Genomic DNA, 23,146 nt, shown 5'->3' with positions numbered 1-23,146 from the left:
ATTCTGACCTATTCATGATGACGACAGCACCTCCTTTGTCAGCCTTTTTGATTATGATGTCAGAGTTGTTTCTGAGGCTGTTGATGGCATTGTGTTCAGCACGGCTGAGGTTATGGGGCAAGTGATGCTGCTTTTCCACAATTTCAGCCCGTGCACGTCGACGGCGGCACTCTATGTAGAAGTCCATCTGTTGTTTCGACCTTCAGGAGGCGTCCACGCAGAATCCTTCTTTTTGTAGTGTTGCCAGGAAGCTTCATGTGTGTTAGTGTGCTGTTCAGTGGTGTGTTAGAAATATTCCTTGAGTCGGAGACGTCGAAAGTAGGATTCTAGGTCACCGCAAAACTGTATCATGTTTGTGGAGGTGGTGGGGCAGAAAGAGGCCCCAAATTATGACAGACTTTTACCACTTCAAAAGTTACTTTTCCTCCCTTGCATAATGACAGGTTTCAGAGTAACAGCCGTGTTAGTCTGTATTCGCAAAAAGAAAAGGAGTACTTGTGGCACCTTAGAGACTAACCAATTTATTTGAGCATAAGCTTTCGTGAGCTACAGCTCACTTCATCGGATGCATACTGTGGGTCTTCTGCAGTTTCCACAGTATGCATCCGATGAAGCGAGCTGTAGCTCACGAAAGCTTATGCTCAAATAAATTGGTTAGTCTCTAAGGTGCCACAAGTACTCCTTTTCTTTTTTCCTCCCTTGGTATCCTGCTGTTAATTGATTTAACTCATTAGGCTGACCTCACACTTGGTAATAGCAACCCCCCATCCTTTCATGTATTTATACCTGCTCCTGTATTTTCACTCCATGCATCCGATGAAGTGGGTTCTAGCCCACGAAAGCTTATGGCCAATGTGACAAAGCTCTATCCTTGCCTCCGTGGGTCCCGCATTTCCTGGCAGATTTCGCTAGCCTCAGAGGCTCACTGTGACCCTCCACGTAACCCTTCTCTCTCTAGAGACAAGGGTCACAGTCTACTGAGCCATTTTCATCATAAGCCAGCGAGGGAGGTGAGGAGAAGTTATCCTTCCTTGCACAGTCTCTGTTGTCTCCCAGTCTCAGTGATTAATCAGGGGGAAAAGGGGGCGGGGAGCCCAGGCCCACCCTCTACTCCGGGCTCCAGCCCAGGGACCCTAATAGTATCAGCTATGGTAGCTGACCTTTTAGAAACATGACATGTACAATTCCCTGGGCTACTTCCCCCACAGCAGCCCTCACTTCCTCAAGCTCCACTTCACCCTTACCTCAGGGCCTCTTTCCTTGTGCCTGATATGGTGTGTACTACTCAGCCTCTCCAACAACACAACTTCCTCCCACAGCTCCTGACATGCACACCCACCTGACGGACTGGGAGGCTTTTAACTAGTTTCAGCCAGCCCCTGATTGGCTTCAGGTGTCCCAATCAACCTAGCCTTCTCCCTGCCTTCTGGAAAGTTCTTAATTGGCCCCAGGTGTCTTAATTGACCTGGAGCAGCTGCCATTTCACTTATCCTGGTATCAGGACGTTTACCTGGTATACCAGGTATACCGTAAACCTGACGTTCTGATAGTTCTAGTGCCTAAACCTGACGTGATATGTCCTGACTTTAGCAAAGCTTTTGATATGGTCTCCCACCATATTCTTACCAGCAAGTTAAAAAAAGTATAGATTGGATAAATGGACTATAAGGTGGATAGAAAGCTGGCTAGATCATTGGGCTCAGTGGGTAGTGGTCAACGGCTCGATGTCTAGTTGGGAGCTGGTATCAAGCGGAGTGCCACGAGGTCTGTCCTGGGGCTGGTTTTGTTCAACATCATCATTAACGATTTGGATGATGGGATGGATTGTACACTCAGCAAGTTCGCAGATGACACTAAGTTGGGGGGAGAGGTAGATACACTGGAGGGTAGGGGAACGGTCCAGAGTGACCTAGACAAATTTGAGGATTGGGCCCAAAGAAATCTGATGAGGTTCAACAAGGACAAGTGTAGAGTCCTGCACTTAGGACGGAAGAATTCCATGCACTGCTACAGACTAGGGACCAAATGGCTAAGCGGCAGTTCTGCAGAAAAGGACCTAGGGGTTACAGTGGACGAGAAGTTGGATACGAGTCAACAGTGTGCCCTTGTTGCTAAGAAGGCTAACGGCATATTGGACTGAATTAGTAGGAGCATTGCCAGCAGATTGAGGGAAGTGATTATTCCCCTCTATTTGGCACTGGTGAGGCCACATCTGGAGTATTGCATGCAGTTTTGGTGCCCCCACTACAGAAAGGATGTGGACAAATTGGACAGAGTCCAGCGAAGTGCAACAAAAATGATTAGGGGACTGGGACACATGATTTATGAGGAGAGGCTGAGGGAACTGGGCTTATTTAGTCTGCAGAGGAGAAGAGTGAGGACGGATTAGATAGCAGCCTTCAACTAAGATTAAAGAGGACAAAAGAAAGACTGTTGTTTACTCTTCCCACCCCCGGGAAGATGAGTCTTGCAACTGAATTGCTTCCATCAGCTGAGTTGGCAGATCAAAGCAGAAGTGAGGAAGTGAATAAAACCCCTGAACAAGCAGGAACTGTAACTTTATACTGCTTGGACTCTGGGGGGAACAAGGATTACTAGAATAAACAAAAGATTCCCAGTGCTTATCCTGGGTTAGCCCTAAAGGACATACAGACCTTGCTTATTATAGACGCTTCTATTACTTTTTGAAAGTTAAGATTGTAAGTTATTATCTGCTTTAACCTTGTCAAAAAATATCGTTACCTTTTCCTATTTAGTAAATCTTTAGATAGTTTAGTATAGGATTGGCTACAAGCGTTGTCTTCAGTGTGAGCTCTAACATGCAATTCAGGACTGGGCGTAACCTGAATATTGCTGTGATTCGTGGTGTAAAGGCCATCTATCACAAGGGCAAGCTTCCCTAGGTGGCGAGACAGGGAGTACCAACTGTCTGTGACTCCATGTTAAGGCTGTTATAGTGCCTAAGGAGTATACACTTGATAACTGGTTGGTGAAATCTAAGTATAGAGCTCTCAACCAGTTTGGGGTTTGGGCCTGTTTTAAAAAAAAAAAAAAACAAACAAAAACCCGTCTGCCCTGAGGTTGGTACTCATGCTCTTGAGCCACTGCAGGACAGCTTGATAATGAGTACAGTAAATGTCCCTAAGCTTTTGTATCGATAAATGTTGTGTATCTTTGTCAGATAAGGATTGTATTCTAGCTCCATGGGGGAGGGTTATAGAGCTAACTCCAGCAACTACAATAAGTGTCTGTGTGTGGGGGGGTGAATCCTGCAGATCCCAGGACAGGTAAACAACTCCAGATAATTACCAGCTCTTGGGGGCATTTCACATACTGATTCAGACCAGGTTCAAGAGACCCAGATGACAAAGGCTCAGCCTGAACTGATTGAGTGGCCTCATTTGATCCTCAAATTAACATTAGACTGTAACTGAGAGGGAAAAACCTTGCTGTAGGGTTTGAAGAACTAGAACCTACCAGGGTCTCCACGTGGATGATGGGTGTCACCCGGTAAACTTAACACGCACGTAGACAATTTTTTAAAAATTATATTTAGGACAAAAGCATTACAGAGTACATATATATATATATATATTGTGCTCTGTGAAACAACCATCATAGCCACTGGGAAAGAGTAGAACTGCAGGCAGTGAACTAAAGTCAGACCTGCTGGGATAAGCATAGTGAATCGGAAGGGGGACTACAAGCCTAAATACCTAGTCTGGAGGGAGAGGGACATGGGTCCCTGCCCATGGAGAGGTGGTGGCTGGAGGCCTGAGTCTTAAAGGGGTGCCTTTGAGCAGACCAAGACAGAGGTGCAGTTAACCCTGGAACTGTGATATCTCCATCACTGGACGTTCTAACAAAGTTTGGATATTTTCTAAAAGAGACGCTCTAGTGTAAATAGGAATTCATTCAGGGATGTCCTATGGCCTGTGTTAAGCAGGTCAGACTAGATGATTGCAACGGTCCCTTCTGGCCTAATAATCTACGAGCCCCAATGTTGGGTGCACACTGTGCAGACCTCCTACCCCAAATATTCTGAAAGGATGTGGCAGAGAGCCCCAAGCTGCTCCTCAGGTCCAATGGAGCAAAGGCAGCTTGGAACCTCTCTGGAGTCCCTTCCTGACAGGCCTAAAGGGGCAGAAGGGCCTGGGAGCCTCACCTGCAGGGTCAGCTCTGCATTGACCATCTGCTTTCTCTGACACTTGTCATGCTCTGTGATTCTCCTGTTCAGTTCACAGTAGGCCTGCTGCAGCTGCATGGGAGGAAAAAGGAGGAAACAGATGGGAAAGATGAAGGTGGGCCCCAATACAATTTTGTCTTAGGTGGGGAGGAAAACAGAATCCTTTGTCACACCTGCAAGGCTTAAATTCCTTGTCCCTATGCTCTAGATGGGGCTGCAACATTCCTGTCACACACAGCGGATAAATTCTACCCTACTGTTCTCAGGAGGGACAGTAAACCCCTGGTCTGGATCAGATGTTGGGACCAGTTGGCTGGCTGTATAAAAAGGTCAAAGGGGACTGACCAGTAGCTAGGGCAGGCTGGCTGGCAGTCTCTATGCAAGTGCAACTGAGCAGCATGAATATTTGTCCCAGGCATGCACCGTGAGGAGTACAGAACATATCCCATCAACTCTCTCTTGGAGACAGAGCAGATGGAATTGCGTTTTCTCCATGCAGGTACAAACCAGTCTTGCACAAATGACACCAATTAGCAAGTGCTACCCCTCTCTTTAAGACTAGAAGGGCTGACATCTAAGTCCAGAGATCAGCATCTAAATGCACACCAATTCCAGCTCAATCCCATCAGGGATCAGCTGACCAGGAAAGTCGGGCACTGAAGAATAAGAAGAAATATGGCCACCACAGGGAAGGGCTGGAAATGGGGAAAAAATGATACCTGGGGGCTGTTTAATAGTTTCTAAAAAGAGCAGGCCTGACCTCCTTGTTACATCTCTCCTGCACTTTAGCCAGCTGCTCCACCTCCTCGTTCATTCTATGGGAAAGAACAACACAGTTCAGTCTCTGAGTCCTTCACAGTGGGGAGGGGCACAGCAGCACTGCAGTTTCTGGACCCCCTTCCCTGATTCTAAAAGATGTCCTGATCAGACGAAGTGAGGAAAAGGAACCAAATGACATCACCCCCTGCAATGGGACAAACTCTTGGGCAACACCTGGGACATAAACTTGAGGTTCCTTCTTTTACCCCTTCTCATCTTACTATTCTGCCTCTTTCTTAGCTTCTTTTGCCTTTTGTCTCACAAAGTCCAAGTTCTCAAACCATGACCCATTCAAAAGGTAAAAAACCCTTTCAGTGTAACAGTGTTTGTGACTGCTGTATCTAACTATCTTCCCTTTCCTGGCTAGGGCTGGGGTGCAGCTCTCACCGGTGAGTCTCAGCTTCTTTCTGCTTCTTTTCCAGCAAGGCTCTTCTTTGCTGTTCTGCCTCCATCTTCTGTAGCATCAACTCGGTCAGGCTGATGTCCCAGGACTGCAGAATGGCAACCAAGCTGTCCAAAGAAGCAATCTTATTGGAAACAAACACAAACACCACTGTGGCTGTAAATACATAAAATTAATGGCTGCGACCCACTCTTCAATCTCAGCAGCACCAACAATGGGTACTAGGGCTGGGAACATAACCCTTCATCTAAGATAAGTGGGACCAAAGAAAGGGCAATCTGCACCACTAACATCATAGGCACTGCTAACCCTGTGTAGTTTCCTTAATCTAAATATTCACTCTTAAATTGAGGGACTGTCCTGTTGACACTATTTTACTCTTTGCATGAATGAACCTGATAGGATGATTTATCTCACTCTTGTAGTTAAACAGTCTGCATCACTGCTATATATGAGTGCCTATCAACCATCCTTTGCTCACATAAAGAACGGTTACTTACCCTACATTAACTGTAGCTCAAGATGTGTTGTCTGCATGGGATTCCGATTTTGGTGCTCATGTGCCCCATGCATGTAAGATCGGATTCTTTTGAATAGCAGTGTCTGTCAGGGCCATGCCTGTACCCTGGGCATTGTTGCAACCCCCCACAGCTGAGGTTATAAGGGGCAGGATGGCCTCAACCACCTCTTCATTCCCTTGCCAATAAGGATCCCTAGGGTAATTACCCTAGGGTAATTAATGAGTACAGTAAATGTCCCTAAGCTTTTGTATCTATAAATGTTATGTATCTTCTTTTAGCAAAGACAGAGAGCAGAACATGGAATCATAGAATATTAGGGTTGGAAGGGACCTCAGAAGGTCATCAAAGCAGGACCAATCCCCAACTAAATCATCTCAGCCAGGGCTTTGTCAAGCCTGACCTTAAAAACTTCTAAGGAAGGAGATTCCACCACCTCCATAGGTAACGCATTCCAATGTTTCACCACCCTCCTAGTGAAAAAGTTTTTCCTACTATCCAACCTAACCCCCCCCCCCCCCACTGCAACTTGAGACCATTACTCCTTGTTCTATCATCTGCTACCACTGAGAACAGTCTAGATCCATCCTCTTTGGAACCCTCTTTCAGGTAGTTGAAAGCAGCTATCAAATCCCACCTCATTCTTCTCTTCCGCAGACTAAACAATCCCAATTCCCTCAGCCTCTCCTCATAACTCATGTGTTCCAGTCCCCTAATCATTTTTGTTGCCCTCCGCTGGACTCTTTCCAATTTTTCCACATCCTTCTTGTAGTGTGGGGCCCAAAACTGGACACAGTACTCCAGATGAGGCCTCACCAATGTCGAATAGAGGGGAACGATCACGTCCCTCGATCTGCTGGCAATGCCCATACTTATGCAGCCCAAAATGCCATTGGCCTTCTTGGCAACAATGGCACACTGTTGACTCATATCCAGCTTCTTGTCCACTGTAACCCCTAGGTCCTTTTCTGCAGAACTGCTGCCGAGCCATTCGGTCCCTAGTCTGTAGCGGTGCATGGGATTCTTCCGTTCTAAGTGCAGGACTCTGCACTTGTCCTTGTTGAACCTCATCAGATTTCTTTTGGCCCAATCCTCTCATTTGTCTAGGGCCCTCTGTATCCTATCCCTACCCTCCAGCATATCTACCTCTCCTCCCAGTTTAGTGTCATCTGCAAACTTGCTAAGGGTGCAATCCACACCATCCTCCAGATCATTTATGAAGATATTCAACAAAAGCGGCCCGAGGACCAACCCTTGGGGCACTCCACTTGATACCGGCTGCCAACTAGACATGGAGCCATTGATCACTACCCATTGAGCCCGACAATCTAGCCAGCTTTCTGTCCACCTTATCGTCCATTCATCCAGCCCATAATTCTTTAACTTACTGGCAAGAATACTGTGGGAGACCGTGTCAAAAGCTTTGCTAAAGTCAGGGAACAACACGTCCACTGCTTTCCCTTCATCCACAGAGCCAGTTATCTCGTCATAGAAGGCAATTAGATTCGTCAGGCATGACTTGCCCTTGGTGAATCCATGCTGACTGTTCCTGATCACTTTCCTCTCCTCGAAGTGCTTCAGAATTGATTCTTTGAGGACCTGCTCCATGATTTTTCCAGGGACTGAGGTGAGGCTGACTGGCCTGTAGTTCCCAGGATCCTCCTTCTTATCTTTTTTAAAGATGGGCACTACATTAGCCTTTTTCCAGTCGTCTGGGACCTCCCCCGACCGCCATGAGTTTTCAAAGATAATGGCCATTGGCTCTGCAATCACATCCGCCAACTCCTTTAGCATTCTCAGATCTTGGAATCTGTTAGGACAGTACACCTAAAGAACTACGGGTGCTGTAGGGTAAATAACTACTTTCTTTTTCAAGTGTTTGTCTGTACAGATTCTGCTCTTCATCACTAGCAAGCAGTATCCTTGTTAAGAGATAGGTAAGAGGAGTATCACCTGGAGGACTGCTCTACCAAAGTTTTTAATCGGACCTAGAGGCCTGAACCAAGGCATAGTCGGGACCACACAAAAACGAGGAAGTTAGTTAAACAGAAATTAAGAGGTACAGTGCCAAAAGTGAAATCCCTGCAAGCTGCATGGAAGCTTTCTAAAGACGTCATAATAGAGGCTCAACTTAAATGTATACCCCAAATTAAAAAACATAGTAAGAGAACCAAAAAAGTGCAACCAGGGCTTAACAACAAATTAAAAAAAAACACTGAGACACAAAAAGGCATCCTTTAAAAACTGGAAGTTAAATCCTTGTGAGGAAAATAGAAAGGAGCCTAAACTCTGGCAAATGAAGTGTAAAAATATAATTAGGAAGGCCAAAAAAAGAATTTGAAGAACAGCTACCCAGAAACTCAAAAAGTAATAGAAAATTTTTTTGTAAGTATATCAGAAGCAGGAAGCCTGCTAAACAATCAGTAGGACCACTGGAGGATTGAGATGCTAAAGGAGCATAGAATATCAGGGTTGGAAGGGACCTCAGGAGGTCATCTACTCCAACCCCCTGCTCAAAGCAGGGCCAATCCCCAATTAAATCATCCCAGCCTGGGCTTTTGACCTTGAAAACCTCTAAGGAAGGAGATTCCACCACCTCCTTAGGTAACACATTCCAGTGCTTCACCACCCTCCTAGCGAAAAAGTTTTTCCTAACATGCAACCTAAAGGGGAGGTTCGATAGAGCATGGAGCTAGGCTGTTATCAGTGGTGGCAGATGACAGAACAAGGAGTAATGGTCTCAAGTTGCAGTGGGGGAGATCTAGGTTGGATATTAGGAAAAAATATTTCACTGGGAGGGTGGTGAAGCTCTGGAATGGGTTACCGAGGGTGGTGGTGGAATCTCCATCCTTAGAGGTTTTTAAGGCCCGGCTTGACAAAGCCCTGTCTGGGATGATTTCAGGCTTAGGATAGGAACTCCGTCTCCCAGTGGGTAAGGGAGATCTACATCTCCTTTGGTGCTGGATGTCTTCGGACCTCTGTGTTATGTTGCAGTAAAAGCAGAAGAAGAATAGGGCTTGTGAACATCTGTGGTGTTTGGGATAATATTACAGCTCACAGGAGCACTAATGGACTGAGACAAACGGGGAGGTTTCTTGGCCAGCTTATCATAGAATCATAGAATATCAGGGTTGGAAGGGACCTCAGGAGGTCATCTAGTCCAACCCCCTGCTCAAAGCAGGACCAATCCCCAATTAAATCATCCCAGCCAGGGCTTTGTCAAGCCTGACCTTAAAAACTTCCAAGATTCCACCATCGCCACCCTAGGTAACGCATTCCAGTGCTTCACCACCCTCCTAGTGAAAAAGTTTTTCCTAATATCCAACCTAAACCTCCCCCACTGCAACTTGAGACCATTACTCCTTGTCCTGTCCTCTTCTACTACTGAGAATAGTCTAGAACCATCCTCTCTGGAACCCCCTCTCAGGTAGTTGAAAGCAGCTATCAAATCCCCCCTCATTCTTCTCTTCTGCAGACTAAACAATCCCAGTTCCCTCAGCCTCTCCTCATAAGTCATGTGTTCCAGTCCCCTAATCATTTTTGTTGCCCTCCGCTGGACTCTTTCCAATTTTTCCACATCCTTCTTGTAGTGTGGGGCCCAAAACTGGACACAGTACTCCAGATGAGGCCTCACCAATGTCGAATAGAGGGGAACGATCACGTCCCTCGATCTGCTCGCTATGCCCCTACTTATACATCCCAAAATGCCATTGGCCTTCTTGGCAACAAGGGCACACTGCTGACTCATATCCAGCTTCTCGTCCACTGTAACCCCTAGGTCCTTTTCCGCAGAACTGCTGCCTAGCCATTCGGTCCCTAGTCTGTAGCTGTGCATTGGGTTCTTCCGTCCTAAGTGCAGGACCCTGCACTTATCCTTATTAAACCTCATCAGATTTCTTTTGGCCCAATCCTCCAATTTGTCTAGGTCCCGCTGTATCCTATCCCTGCCCTCCAGCGTATCTATCACTCCTCCCAGTTTAGTATCATCCGCAAATTTGCTGAGAGTGCAATCCACACCATCCTCCAGATCATTTATGAAGATATTGAACAAAACCGGCCCCAGGACCGACCCCTGGGGCACTCCACTTGACACCGGCTGCCAACTAGACATGGAGCCATTGATCACTACCCGTTGAGCCCGACAATCTAGCCAACTTTCTACCCCCCTTATAGTGCATTGCCTGGATCAGACAATGCTTGCATCAAAGCCTCCCAGAAGATGTAACTTCAGTCTGTCCTCTCTGGATTAAAGTGTATACTTTGAAAAAATCTTACATTAAGTAGTGCTCAGGCATATGGTCTTTGCCTAAGCACAGGAGATGCTGAGCATCAATCATGGGTTTTGCTGAGTCCCCGGTAAAGAGATCTTGAATCCTGGAGCCTTGCCTTTAGGCATTTTGATCTTATGTGTGTGTGTGGCGGGGGGTGTCTAACCATGTACAGAGGCTGGCGGGGGGGGGGGGGGGGGGGGGGCAGAAATCTTATCAACACACTGTTTCCACAGGGATTTTTTTTTTTTAAATAGAGGACAGGTATGCTAACTAATGAACTGTAAATAGTGAATCAGAAAACAATAGCTAAATAATCTCTTGCAGATTGGAGGTCACTGAGATCGCAGGGCTCCATGTTGAAGCCATAGGTGGTCAGAAGGAACTGAAAGGCCGTTCAGGCTGCCCTGCTCCTTATACCCTCAGCTACAGTGGTTGCCGGGCTCCCAGGATGCAGAGGAATTCCCGGGGGCACAGCTATTCAAAAGAATATGATTGCATGTGCACAGGGCACATGTGCACCAAAGGTGGAATCTGTGTGCACGATCACTCAAAGAAATTAAACAGCAGTTAAACTGAAACTAACTGGACACAACTCAACTCAAAGCCACATGCCTGGCTGAAAATGCTTTACCTCTTCTTGTTACAAGTAACACCTGAGATCAGCAGAGGTAAATTCAGAGAAAAAGGATATATTTTCACCTCTGTTTTCAGGTTTACTTCCAACAGTTTATACACTCTGGGTAGAGTCATTACCACTGCTCCCCCTGCATAGTCAGTCACTATCCACTCTTGTTTGTGAGGCTCATTCAGAGAGCAACAGATGAGACAATATAAGAGACCAAAAACCAAAGAGAAACGACGTTACTGTAAGGCAAAGGGAAATCGAACAAATTGCCCCTACTTGTTCAGGCGTGTTGCCATCATCAGCATAAAGTCTGGGGTCTGCTCCATATTGAAGAAGTGTCTCCACTGCAGCCATGTGACCACCAAAAGCAGCACGATAAAGAGGGGTCCTGCCAAAAGCCCCCTACACAAATAAAAACAATGAACATGAGGAAAATAGCGTCTGACAGTCACATATAGCAATCTGCTGTCATCAGTGCTCTGCACATCTCCACCCACTCTGCATAAAGGACAACCTATAAAGCTCCATCTCCCTCTGCAGAAGTGGGTACCAGCAGGACCTGATTAAAGCAATTTGCAGCCCTAAACACGCTCACATGGGGTCTCTTCTGTGCCACAACCCTACTCCTCCACACCATCATCCCATCCCTGCTTAGGATTGTAATGGCCAGGGCCACTGTCATCTGGATGACCTGACAACCTTAGATATGGAGCACTTGTGGGGGGGAGGAAGCCAGAGAATGTAAGAATTCTTTAAAAAGGGTTTACCAGTATTTATTTTATATACACCCATTTACTTTCAGTCCTATTTCCTTGTAAGTTGTCTCTTTGTGTACCCAAAGCCTTTTTATTCTCTAGAAAGTCCAAAGTCTTTATAGGGAGGCAGAGCCCAGCCTGTATCCAAACTCAGTACCTTCTTTTCCTACGTCTTATTGCTCCTCAGACAATGATCTGGTGCGGTCTTTAAAACTCCCCTCTCGGAATTGTTCCCCCAACCTCAGAATGAGGTGGGGCTAATTAATGTAAATCCTAGATCCTTCCCACTCCCAGCAGCTTCCGAGAGGATTTGTGATTGATTAAAGCCAGCTGGATCACACCCTAGTTCTAATTTTCTGAGGTAGTTCACTACCTACAGATTCTTGGGGTTTGGGTTTTTTTTCACCCTTGTGACAGTTCATTCTCTCATAGTCATATATATAAAAGCAACCTGCTGGGCTAGAGGGTGGTCTACCATTGCTCCCCTTTGAGCAAGCTGTGGTCTCTCCTCCTTTCTAGAACATCACTCTATTGTCATACAAGCTGGGTTCTGTCCAGAGGGAAGGAGGTCTCAGCCCCTATCATGTGGGCAGGAAATGCTATATATGCATCTTCCCCACTCAGACTATGATGGGGTGGCTGCAGCACGTACCCTGAGTTCCCTTTTCATGTGGTGTCAGAAAAGGCCGTCACGTAGAGATAGCAACTAATGTTCCCTCTTTTTTTTTTCTTCTTGTGTGTGGAACTCATAGCACAGCCTCTCCCACCCTCTCCTATCCCACACATTTCCTTCTTCCTCTATCCTCTCCCTCATTACATCTGCTCCTTTCATTCATTCTCCTTCCTGCCTCTTCATTCATTCCAGATCCTACATTCATTTCAATGAGACTTGATTAGCATGACAAACTACACTTGTGTTGCCAAAGGTCAAGGAAGAGACAGACTGCTCAGGTCTCTGTCAGGAGTGGATGCAACCCACCCACAATAGACTCCCACACTGCATCTGAGGTTTCAACTTTTGCCCATTTATCATTCCTATCCATTCCTGAGCTGCTAGCAGGTTGTTCCACAGCATGACACTCTGTCACTCTTTTTTCCCATAGTCAAGAACAGTTTTCCTCATCACTTTTTGATGACACAACTTTATGATACCGGATAATTTGAAAAAACATCCATCTTGCTCTTCCTCTTATTTGCAATATTGGCCTAGAAAATGTTTGTCTCAATCTCTCCTCTCACATTGGCTGGACAGTCGCTCTTTTCTGAGTTTAAACACTTTCTCTCCACCATTCTCAATTTTCCTTATCCCTCTCTTCCCCATCCCCTTCATCACGTTTGTTAAATTTGAGTGCTCAGTCATTCATTCTGCACACAGTAAAAGAAAGAGGCCACTAGGAGGCGTGCAGTGCCTCTGTCTCTTTCCTTTCTTGGCCACTCAGGTTCATCAGAGCCAGCAGCTGAGTCTCCCCCACAGCTGAGTCCCATTTCCCTGGTACTTTCAAGCACCCTTAAGAGGGGCTCCTTATAGTGGAAGGCCACTCCTCCCAGGGCCTCCTGGGCAAGCTAAGAAGTTTTTTCTTTTCCCTTGCCTCCATCCCTTTTCCATTAGAGCCAAAAGAGTGACAGGGTCCTCTTCAGCGCAGCAGGGGCCTAGTTGCTTCTGGTTGTAGGTGTGGGGCCAGCCATGTCTTCTTTCTGCTGGAGGCTCTCTGCAGTCTCAGACAAACATTACTGCATTGGTTACACTTGAGTCATATTTTCAAACTTTACTTTTTTTTTTTAAATAAAAAGAAAAGGAGTACTTGTGGCACCTTAGAGACTAACCAATTTATTTGAGCATGAGCTTTCGTGAGCTACAGCTCACTTCATCGGATGCATACTGTGGAAACTGCAGAAGACATTATATACACAGAGACCATGAAACAATACCTCCTCCCACCCCACTCTCCTGCTGGTAATAGCTTATCTAAAGTGATCATCAAGTTGGGCCATTTCCAGCACAAATCCAGGTTTTCTCACCCTCCGCCCCCCCCCCCCACACAAACTCACTCTCCTGCTGGTAATAGCTTATCCAAAGTGACCACTCTCTTTCATACACATTGTGAGGAGAGTGGTCACTTTGGATAAGCTATTACCAGCAGGAGAGTGAGTTTGTGTGTGTGGTTTTTGGAGGGGGGTGGGGGGGTGAGAAACCTGGATTTGTGCTGGAAATGGCCCACCTTGATTATCATACACATTGTAAAGAGAGTGGTCACTTTGGATGGGCTATTACCAGCAGGAGAGTGAGTTTGTGTGGGGGGGGGGGCGGAGGGTGAGAAAACCTGGATTTGTGCTGGAAATGGCCCAACTTGATGATCACTTTAGATAAGCTATTACCAGCAGGAGAGTGGGGTGGGAGGAGGTATTGTTTCATGGTCTCTGTGTATATAATGTCTTCTGCAGTTTCCACAGTATGCATCCGATGAAGTGAGCTGTAGCTCACGAAAGCTCATGCTCAAATAAATTGGTTAGTCTCTAAGGTGCCACAAGTACGCCTTTTCTTTTTGCGAATACAGACTAATACGGCTGTTACTCTGAAACCGTTTTTTTTTAAATGGAAGTGGACGTTCTGGCTTCAAGTGATTTCAGAATCTGGGGCCTTAGGTATAGGTTTATAATGCCTATGTAAAGAAGTTATGGAACATGATCCACCTTCATTGCCTGAGAAGCAGGCTCCCACCCCACTAATATCAGAAGGGTTGACTTTACCAAATTGCTATTTTCTGAAGGGAAAAGGGATTTGGGAGTGAAGTTAGGAGGACTGACTACCAGGAGGGAGACACTGGAACATAACTAAACGAAAGGCAATTGATCAGTGTGTGAAGATGGGAGGGGCACAAGAGAAATTAATAGGTAATGCTATAATTTAGTCATGGGTATTTTTAGTAAAAATCATGAACAGGTTATAGAACGATAGAAGATTAGGGCTGGAAGAGACCTCAGGAGGTCATCTAGTCCAATCCCCTGCTCAAAGCAGGACCGATCCCCAACTAAATCATCCCAGCCAGGGCTTTGTCAAGCCTGACCTTAAAAACTTCTAAGGAAGGAGATTCCACCACCTCCCTAGGTTACGCATTCCAGTGTTTCACCACCCTCCTAGTGAAAAAGTTTTTCCTAATATCCAACCGAAACCTCCCCCACTGCAACTTGAGACCATTACTCCTTGTTCTGTCATCAGCTACCACTGAGAACAGTCTAGAGCCATCCTCTTTGGAACCCCCCTTCAGGTAGTTGAAAGCAGCTATCAAATCCCCCTCCACTCTTCTCTTCTGCAGACTAAATAAGCCCAGTTCCCTCAGCCTCTCCTCATAAGTCATGTGTTCCAATCCCTTAATCATTTTCGTTGCCCTCCACTGGACTCTCTCCAATTTTTCCACATCCTTTCCATAGTGGGAGCCCCAAAACTGGATGCAAATCTCCAGATGTGGCCTCACCAGTGCCAAATAGAGGGGAAGAATCACTTCCCTCGATCTGCTGGCAACGCTCCTACTAATGCAGCCCAATATGCCTTTAGCCTTCTTGGCAACAAGGGCACATTGTTGACTCATATCCAGCTTCTCGTCCACTGTAATCCCCAGGTCCTTTTCTGAAGAACTGCCTCTTAGCCAGTTGGCCCTAGTCTGTAGCAGTGTATTAAGTGAGGATCTTCAAAATATGGAACAATATTTCCGGAAATGGAGGCTCAAACCTGTGACAAAGTAGGGAGTATTAACCTGATAATGTTGCATGGGAGTTTTACTTGTTTACTGTCTTCTGCTAACATGGGGCGTGCCTCCATTTCCCTGGGGTACTGCACCAGTGCTAGATGGTGATGGGAAGTAAGAGGGTGACTTCACTGAGGGATGATACTTGATGGCCAGCACATAAATGATGGTGACTGCCCTTCGTAACCTGAGCCCAGGAGGGGACTGGGACCAGATGACACCTTCTGCCCGGGAAACTGGACAAAGGCTGGAAGAGGGGCTGTGGGTGTGGCTGGGTGAGGCAGCAGGAAGGGGTTTCAGTTTGGAGCTGACTGGGGAGATGGCAACATGCCCAGAACCAGGGTCTGGGCTCCCCACCCCACAAGAGGCACCTGGATGAGCACAGGCGCCGACTCTGTGGGTGCTCCGGGGCTGGAGCACCCACGGGGAAAAATTAGTGGGTCCTCTGCACTCATTGGCGGCTAAGCTCCCCTCACCCCCTGCCCCACCTCCTCCTCCTTTTCCCCACCTAAGAGCACCGTGTCCCCGCTTCTCCGCCTACCTCCCAGCACTTCCCCCTGGCCACCACCAAACAGCTGTTTGGCAGCGTGCTGGGAGGGAGGGGGAGGAGTGGGAACATGGTGCGCTCGGGGAGGAGGTGGGGAAGAGGAGGGGATAAGGCGAGAATTTGGGGAAGGAGTTGGAATAGGGGCAGGGAGGGGGCAGAGTTGCGGTGGGGACTTTGGGGGAAGAGTTGCAATGGGGGCAGGGCAGGGGTGGGAAGAGGCGAGGCTGGGGCAGAGCCGCATGGAAAGGGTGGAGTGGGGGCAGGGCCAGGGGCAGGTGGGAAGAGGTCGAGCATCCAGGGAAAGTGTGGAAGTTGCCCCCTATGTGACTGAGGGGTCCTGTTTTCTGTATCTACAAGCTCTGTTTAGAGTGTGTTCCTGTCATCTAATAAACCTTCTGTTTTACTGGCTGGCTGAGAGTCATGGTGAATTGCAGGATGTGGGGGGTGCAGGGCTTTGACTCCCTCACACTCCATGACAAAACCAAACCCTGGAAAAACAATAGTAAGCTCATTTCATCTTGATAATAGGAATGCCAAAAGCACACTGAAAGTAGCTTTCTGTGGTAAAAATGTGCAACACGATTACACTCCAACATATCTTGGAGTGAAACTCGACCACACCCTCTCCTTCCATGATCATCTCGAGAAGGTAGCTGCAAAGATCAAAACGAGAGCCAACATAGTTCAGCTGCAACCTGGGGTGCACCAACATCAGTGCTGCGAACATCTGTAATAGCACTTGTGTCATAAATATAAAGGGAAGGGTAACCACCTTTCTGTATACAGTGCTATAAAATCCCTCCTGGCCAGAGGCAAAGTCCTTTTACCTGTAAAGGGTTAAGAAGCTCAGGTAACCTGGCTGGCACCTGACCCAAAATGACCAATGAGGGAACAAGATACTTTTAAATCTGGAAGGGGGGAAAGGCTTTTGTCTGTCTGTGTGATACCTTTGCCGGGAACAGATCAAGGATGCAAGCCCTCCAACTCCTGTAAAGTTAGTAAGCAATCTCGCTAGAAAATGCATTAGGTTTTCTTTGTTTTGGCTTGTGAAATTCGCTGTGCTGGAGGCAAGGTGTATTTCTGTTTTTGTGTCTTTTTGTAACCTAAGGTTTTGCCTAGAGAGATTCTCTGTGTTTTGAATCTGACTGCCTGTAAGATTATCTTTCATTCTGATCTTACAGAGTTGTTCTCTTATCTTTTTTTGTTCTTCTAATAATGTTCTGTTTTTTAAGAATCTGATTGGGTTTTTTGGGTCTTAAAAATCCAAGGCCGGTTTGTGCTCATCTTGTTTATTCTCAAGCCTCCCCAGGAAAGGGGGTGTAGGGCTTGGGGGAATATTTTGGGGGAACAGGACTCCAAGTGGTCCTTTCCCTGTTCTCTGTCTAAATCACTTGGTGGTGGCAGCATACTGTTCAAAGACAAGGTGAAATTTGTGCCTTGGGAAAGTTTTTAACCTAAGCTGGTAAAAATAAGCTTAGGGGGGTTTTCATCTGTACCCTAGAGTTCAGAGTGGGGAGGGAACCCTGACAACTTGTATATTCAGTATTTGAATATTGTGCACCAGTAAGGAGGAGATGCAGCCACACACGACTTGTGGCCACCCAGCTGAATACAGTGATGTGGTGCATCACAGGAACCCTGAAGTTGACTCCAACACCATGGCTACCTGTCCTGTCTAACATCGCTCCCCTGCCGATACGCTGAACTGGTGCAACATTTGGCGAAGCTCAACGAATCCAGGAAACCAAATGCCTTCCTATTCACCAAGACCTTGACAATGCCCCTGTCATAAATATAAAGGGAAGGGTAAACACCTTTAAAATCGCTCCTGGCCAGAGGAAAAATCCTTTCACCTGTAAAGAGTTAAGAAGCTAGGATAACCTCGCTGGCACCTGACCAAAATGACCAATGAGGAGACAAGATACTTTCAAAAGCTGGGAGGAGGGAGAAAAACAAAGGGTCTCTGTCTGTCTGTGTGATGCTTTTGCTGGGGACAGAACAGGAATGGAGTCTTAGAACTTAGTAAGTAATCTAGCGAGATATGCGTTAGATTATGATTTCTTTAAATGGCTGAGAAATTAAGTTGTACTGAATAGAATGAATATTCCTGTCTGTGTGTCTTTTTGTAACTTAAGGTTTTCCCTAGAGGGATTCTCTATGTTTTGAATCTAATTACCCTGTAAGGTATTTACCATCCTGATTTTACAGAGGTGATTCTTTTTACTGTTTCTTCTATTAAAATGTTTCTTTTCAAGAACTGAATGCTTTTTTCATTGTTCAAAGATCCAAGGGTTTGTGTCTGTGGTCACCTATGCAAATTGGTGAGGACTTTTAACAAACCTTCCCCAGGAAGTGGGGTGCAAGGGTTGGGAGGATTTTGGGGGGAAAGACGTTTCCAAACAACGCTTTCCCAATAAACCCAGATAAACGTTTGGTGGTGGCAGTGGAAGTCCAAGGGCAAAGGGTAAAATAGTTTGTACCTTGGGTAAGTTTTAACCTAAGCTGGTAAAAGTAAGCTTGGGGGGTTTTCATGCAAGTCCCCACATCTGTACCCTAGAGTTCAGAGTGGGGAAGGAACCTTGACATCCCCCCCACAACATCTTAAGTCCCGCAAGCCTTTCAGGTAACATTTGTTTAGCCTCATGCAATCAGGCTACAATCAGAAGGAGGCTTGGAAAGCAGATTGGGCTAAACAAGACTTAAAAAATAAGCAGCTTGTGCCAGATCCCAAGCAGAAGGTTCCTGTGTTTGACCTTCCATGGTCATCTTGGTCAACTCTGAACCGAATGCGAATCAACCATGGTAGATGCAGGTATCTAACGCACAAATGGAAAATCAAGGACTCTGCAGTGTGCGAGTGTGGTTCCCCACGACAGACCATAGAACATATCACTGCCCAATGTATAAATATGAAGAAGGCATCACTGCAATAAATTCTGCTACCCCTGATGTAGCCATTTGGCTCGATCAACTTCAGGTGAAATTGTAGTTGTTGCTCTACACCAGCCGTATGAAAGAAGAAAGAGAAGCGGTGCACGGGATTCTTCCACTCTAAGTGCAGGACTCTCAACTTGTCCGTGTTGACAATAAACAAAAATTCAAAGCCAGTGATCTGCCCATGACTTATACTATAAATACCTGCTGCTGGGGGAGGGGTCGGGGGCCACTGTTGGTGGGGCACTCTAGGGAGCCATTAGGGGGGTGCCCTGGGGCCAGTGGCACCAGCTGCCAGGGGCTACTGTCATCTGACCTCCATGACAGATACAGAGCCCTACTAATAGGTAAAAGTTAATTAAACTAGGAAAGAGAACACTAAAATGTTAGATATTAAATTTAAATGAGAAATTAGGCAAGGGGTGGGAAATAAGTTCCATATAACAAAAGTTTTAAAAAGTAAAGATTAAAAATACAAGAGAGAAAAACAAAAACAGACATAGAATTTTTGGCCAGAATGGACAGTTATGATCATGAAGCTAACCTGCCTGACACTGGCTCATAGAATTTCACCCTATGATGCCAGCACTGTGATTTTTTGCTCACTACAGGGATAACTTTGTTAAATAATCTGGCCTGTTTTATGTAGAAGGTCAGACTAGATGATCTAATGGTCTTTTCTGGCCTTTAAATCTATGAAACTATGAATTATCTGTTTATTCAGCAGTGATGATACCATTACTGGAATGTGCATTCAGTTTTGGTGTCCTTTTAACAAGGGTGTTTAAAAATTAGAGACTGAGTTCAGAAAAGAGCCACGAGAAAGATTCAAGGTCTGGAAAACATGTCTGGGGGCAGGGAGGGGGAAATATTTCGGATCAGCCAGTCATCAAAGCATGGATAAATGTGAGCCTTTGGCTCCTAGATGAGCTGCCATGACCACCAGGCACTTGGTAAATGCTCTCAGTGCCATAGAAAATCCACACAATAGCACACTGTACTGATAGTGTGAGTTTCCTTTTAGGAAACAAAGGTACTTCCTGTGGGCTGGATGGATGTACATACGCGACTATGCCTCCTAGAGAATGAGTGCCCTGAAGCAACCTTGAGATGCTAGTGTAGGGATTATGAAAGCTAGAGTGACCATCCTGAACTCGAAGTGAGAGATGAACTTGTTGAGTCATCTGAGGTCTAGAATGGCATACCATCTTTTCTGATAACTGGGCCTACAAATGTACCCTAATTGTGAGCTCAACTGTAAAAAGTGAGTGTAAGTTCATAAGATGTCACAATGACCTATAACAAATGCTGATGGGAAAAGATGCAAAAGTAAGACAAGACTGAATTAGTCCACACAAAAAGGGTCAATTAAGATCATGCTTGACATATAAGAAAAGTGTGGAACCAGAAATCAGTAAACCAAAACTGGCATAGAAAATGAGGTTTAATTGGTGGACAAAATAATGAGGGAATGGGCTATTTCACCCATCACCAGAGGTGAAAGTAAAATGCAGATCTTACCACTCTGCTCGCTCCCCCCGCCCCCGCCCCGGAAGGGGCATGGCCTTGGGCGGAAGGGGCGGGGCTGGGAGGGTCAGCATCCCCCAGCCAGTCCACCTGCGCTCCCTGGCCCGCACCGCCCGGGGCTCCAGCGGCGATTTAAAGGGGCCAGGGCTCTGGCTCGTGCTGCTGCGGTAGCGGTGGCCGGAGCCCTGGGCCCTTTAAATCGTGGACCTGGGGCAGCTACTTCTTTTGTTCCCCCCCTGCCGTCAGCAGCCGGGGGGGAGGGGCAGCGCTGCCCTTTTTGTGCCCCCCATCGGCGGCCCTGCCAGGTCGTCGCTGCCCCTTTTGCACCCCCCATTGGTGGCCCTGCTGGTAGGGACCTGGCAGGGCCACCGATGCAGTAGTCTGGGAGCTGACCTTGCTCGTGAAGACAGAGGCAAAAAAAGCATTGAGTACATTAGCTTTTTCCACATTCTCTGTCACTAGGTTGCCTCCCTCGTTCAGTAAGGGGCCCACACTTTCCTTGACTTTCTTCTTGTTGCTAACATACCTAAAGAAACCCTTCTTGTTACTCTTAACATCTCTTGCTAGCTGCAACTCTAGGTGTGATTTGGCCTTCCTGATTTCACTCCTGCATCCCTGAGCAATATTTTTATACTCTTCCCTGGTCATTTGTCCAATCTTCCACTTCTTGTAAGCTTCTTTTTTGCGTTCAAGATCAGCAAGGATTTCACTGTTAAGCCAAGCTGGTCGCCTGCCATATTCACTATTCTTTCTACACATCGGGATGATTTGTCCCTGTAACCTCAATAAAAATTCTTTAAAATACAGCCAGCTCTCCTGGACTCCTTTCCCCCTCATGTTATTCTCCCAGGGGATCCTGCCCATCAGTTCCCTGAGGGAGTCGAAGTCTGCTTTTCTGAAGTCCAGGGTCCATATTCTGCTGCTCTCCTTTCTTCCCTGTGTCAGGATCCTGAACTCAACCATCTCATGGTCACTGCCTCCCAGGTTCCCATCCACTTTAGCTTCCCCTACTAATTCTTCCCGGTTTGTGAGCAGCAGGTCAAGAAGAGCTCTGCCCCTAGTTGGTTCCTCCAGCACTTGCACCAGGAAATTTTCCCCTACGCTTTCCAAAAACTTCTTGGATTATCTGTGCACTGCTGTATTGCTCTCCCAGCATATATCAGGGTGATTGAAGTCTCCCATGAGAACCAGGGCCTGTGATCTAGTTACTTCCGTGAGTTGCTGGAAGAAAGCCTCATCCACTTCATCCCCCTGGTCCGGTGGTCTATAGCAGACTCCCACCATGACATCACCCTTGTTGCTCACACTTCTAAACTTAATCCAGAGACACTCAGGTTTTTCTGCAGTTTCATACTTGAGCTCTGAGCAGTCATACTGCTCCTTTACATACAGTGCAACTCCCTCACCTTTTCTGCCCTGCCTGACCTTCCTGAACAGTTTATATCCATCCATGACAGTACTCCAGTCATGTGAGTTATCCCACCAAGTCTCTGTTATTCCAGTCACATCATAATTCCTTGTCTGTGCCAGGACTTCCAGTTCTCCCTGCTTGTTTCCCAGGCTTCTTGCATTTGTGTATAGGCACTTGAGATAACCCGCTGATCGTCCCTCTTTCTCAGTATGAGGCAGGAGCCCTGCCCTCTCACGCACTCCTACTTCCTCCCCATATCCCACTTCCCCGCTTACCTGAGGGCTTTGGACTCCTTTGGGCTCCTTCCCCCGGTGAACCTAGTTTAAATGCTTTAATTCTTTTTTCTTTTTTCTGTATCTTTAATAAAAGGTTTAATGAATTTTTAATTGTGTTTTTGCCAGGGTACTAAGCAGGCTGATGTCTCTGTATACCAAACTCCAAACCTTGTTTAATACTGTTTAATTTTGAACAAAGACTGGATTACATTAACAACTTTGAATTTTTGGGTCCATACATTTCATCTAAATTAATACATCCTCCTTTCTTTTTGCGGATAAAAAATGATGGGAATAAAACCTCTTGTTCTTTAACTCGGGAGGCACCTCCTCCACTTCTCCAAGTTGTAGAAGGGAATCCATTACTTGTCTCAACAATATCTAGTGAAAGGGGTCCATGAAGAGGGACAAGGACGGTGGGGGGTTGGCAATGTTGGAAGTGGAATCAGAGAGCCAGGGCCGGCTCCAGGCACCAGCTTAGGAAAAATGTGCCTGGGGCCTGGATAAGTAGGGGCATAGCGAGCAGATCGAGGGACGTGATCGTTCCCCTCTATTCGACACTGGTGAGGCCTCATCTGGAGTACTGTGTCCAGTTTTGGGCCCCACACTACAAGAAGGATGTGGATAAATTGGAAAGAGTCCAGCGAAGGGCAACAAAAATGATTAGGGGTCTAGAGCACATGACTTATGAGGAGAGGCTGAGGGAGCTGGGATTGTTTAGTCTGCAGAAGAGAAGAATGAGGGGGGATTTGATAGCTGCTTTCAACTACCTGAAAGGGGGTTCCAAAGAGGATGGCTCTAGACTGTTCTCAATGGTAGCAGATGACAGAACGAGGAGTAATGGTCTCAAGTTGCAATGGGGGAGGTTTAGATTGGATATTAGGAAAAACTTTTTCACTAGGAGGGTGGTGAAACACTGGAATGCGTTACCTAGGGAGGTGGTAGAATCTCCTTCCTTAGAGGTTTTTAAGGTCAGGCTTGACAAAGCCCTGGCTGGGATGATTTAACTGGGACTTGGTCCTGCTTTGAGCAGGGGGTTGGACTAGATGACCTTCTGGGGTCCCTTCCAACCCTGATATTCTATGATTCTATGATTCTATGTGAAGGGAAAGCATTTCTGCCATTCTTGGGG

General features: G+C 46.5%; 1 protein-coding gene across 1 annotated transcript in view; it reads right to left on the bottom strand.

Moving 5' to 3' along the window:
* IQANK1 (IQ motif and ankyrin repeat containing 1) overlaps positions 1-23,146 on the bottom strand; it is a 151,614-nt gene that overhangs the window by 26,473 nt on the left and 101,995 nt on the right. Inside the window, exons 7-10 of the mRNA XM_037891682.1 lie at positions 11,099-11,224; positions 5,393-5,532; positions 4,947-5,001; positions 4,166-4,258 (exon numbers count right to left, since the gene is read on the bottom strand). Coding sequence (XP_037747610.1) covers positions 4,166-4,258; positions 4,947-5,001; positions 5,393-5,532; positions 11,099-11,224 — 414 coding nt within the window. The remainder of the gene's footprint in view (positions 1-4,165; positions 4,259-4,946; positions 5,002-5,392; positions 5,533-11,098; positions 11,225-23,146) is intronic.

Source organism: Chelonia mydas, chromosome 2, assembly GCF_015237465.2.
Source record: "Chelonia mydas isolate rCheMyd1 chromosome 2, rCheMyd1.pri.v2, whole genome shotgun sequence".
NCBI classification, from domain to species: Eukaryota; Metazoa; Chordata; order Testudines; family Cheloniidae; genus Chelonia; species Chelonia mydas.
This window is presented reverse-complemented; position numbering and strand designations above follow the sequence as displayed.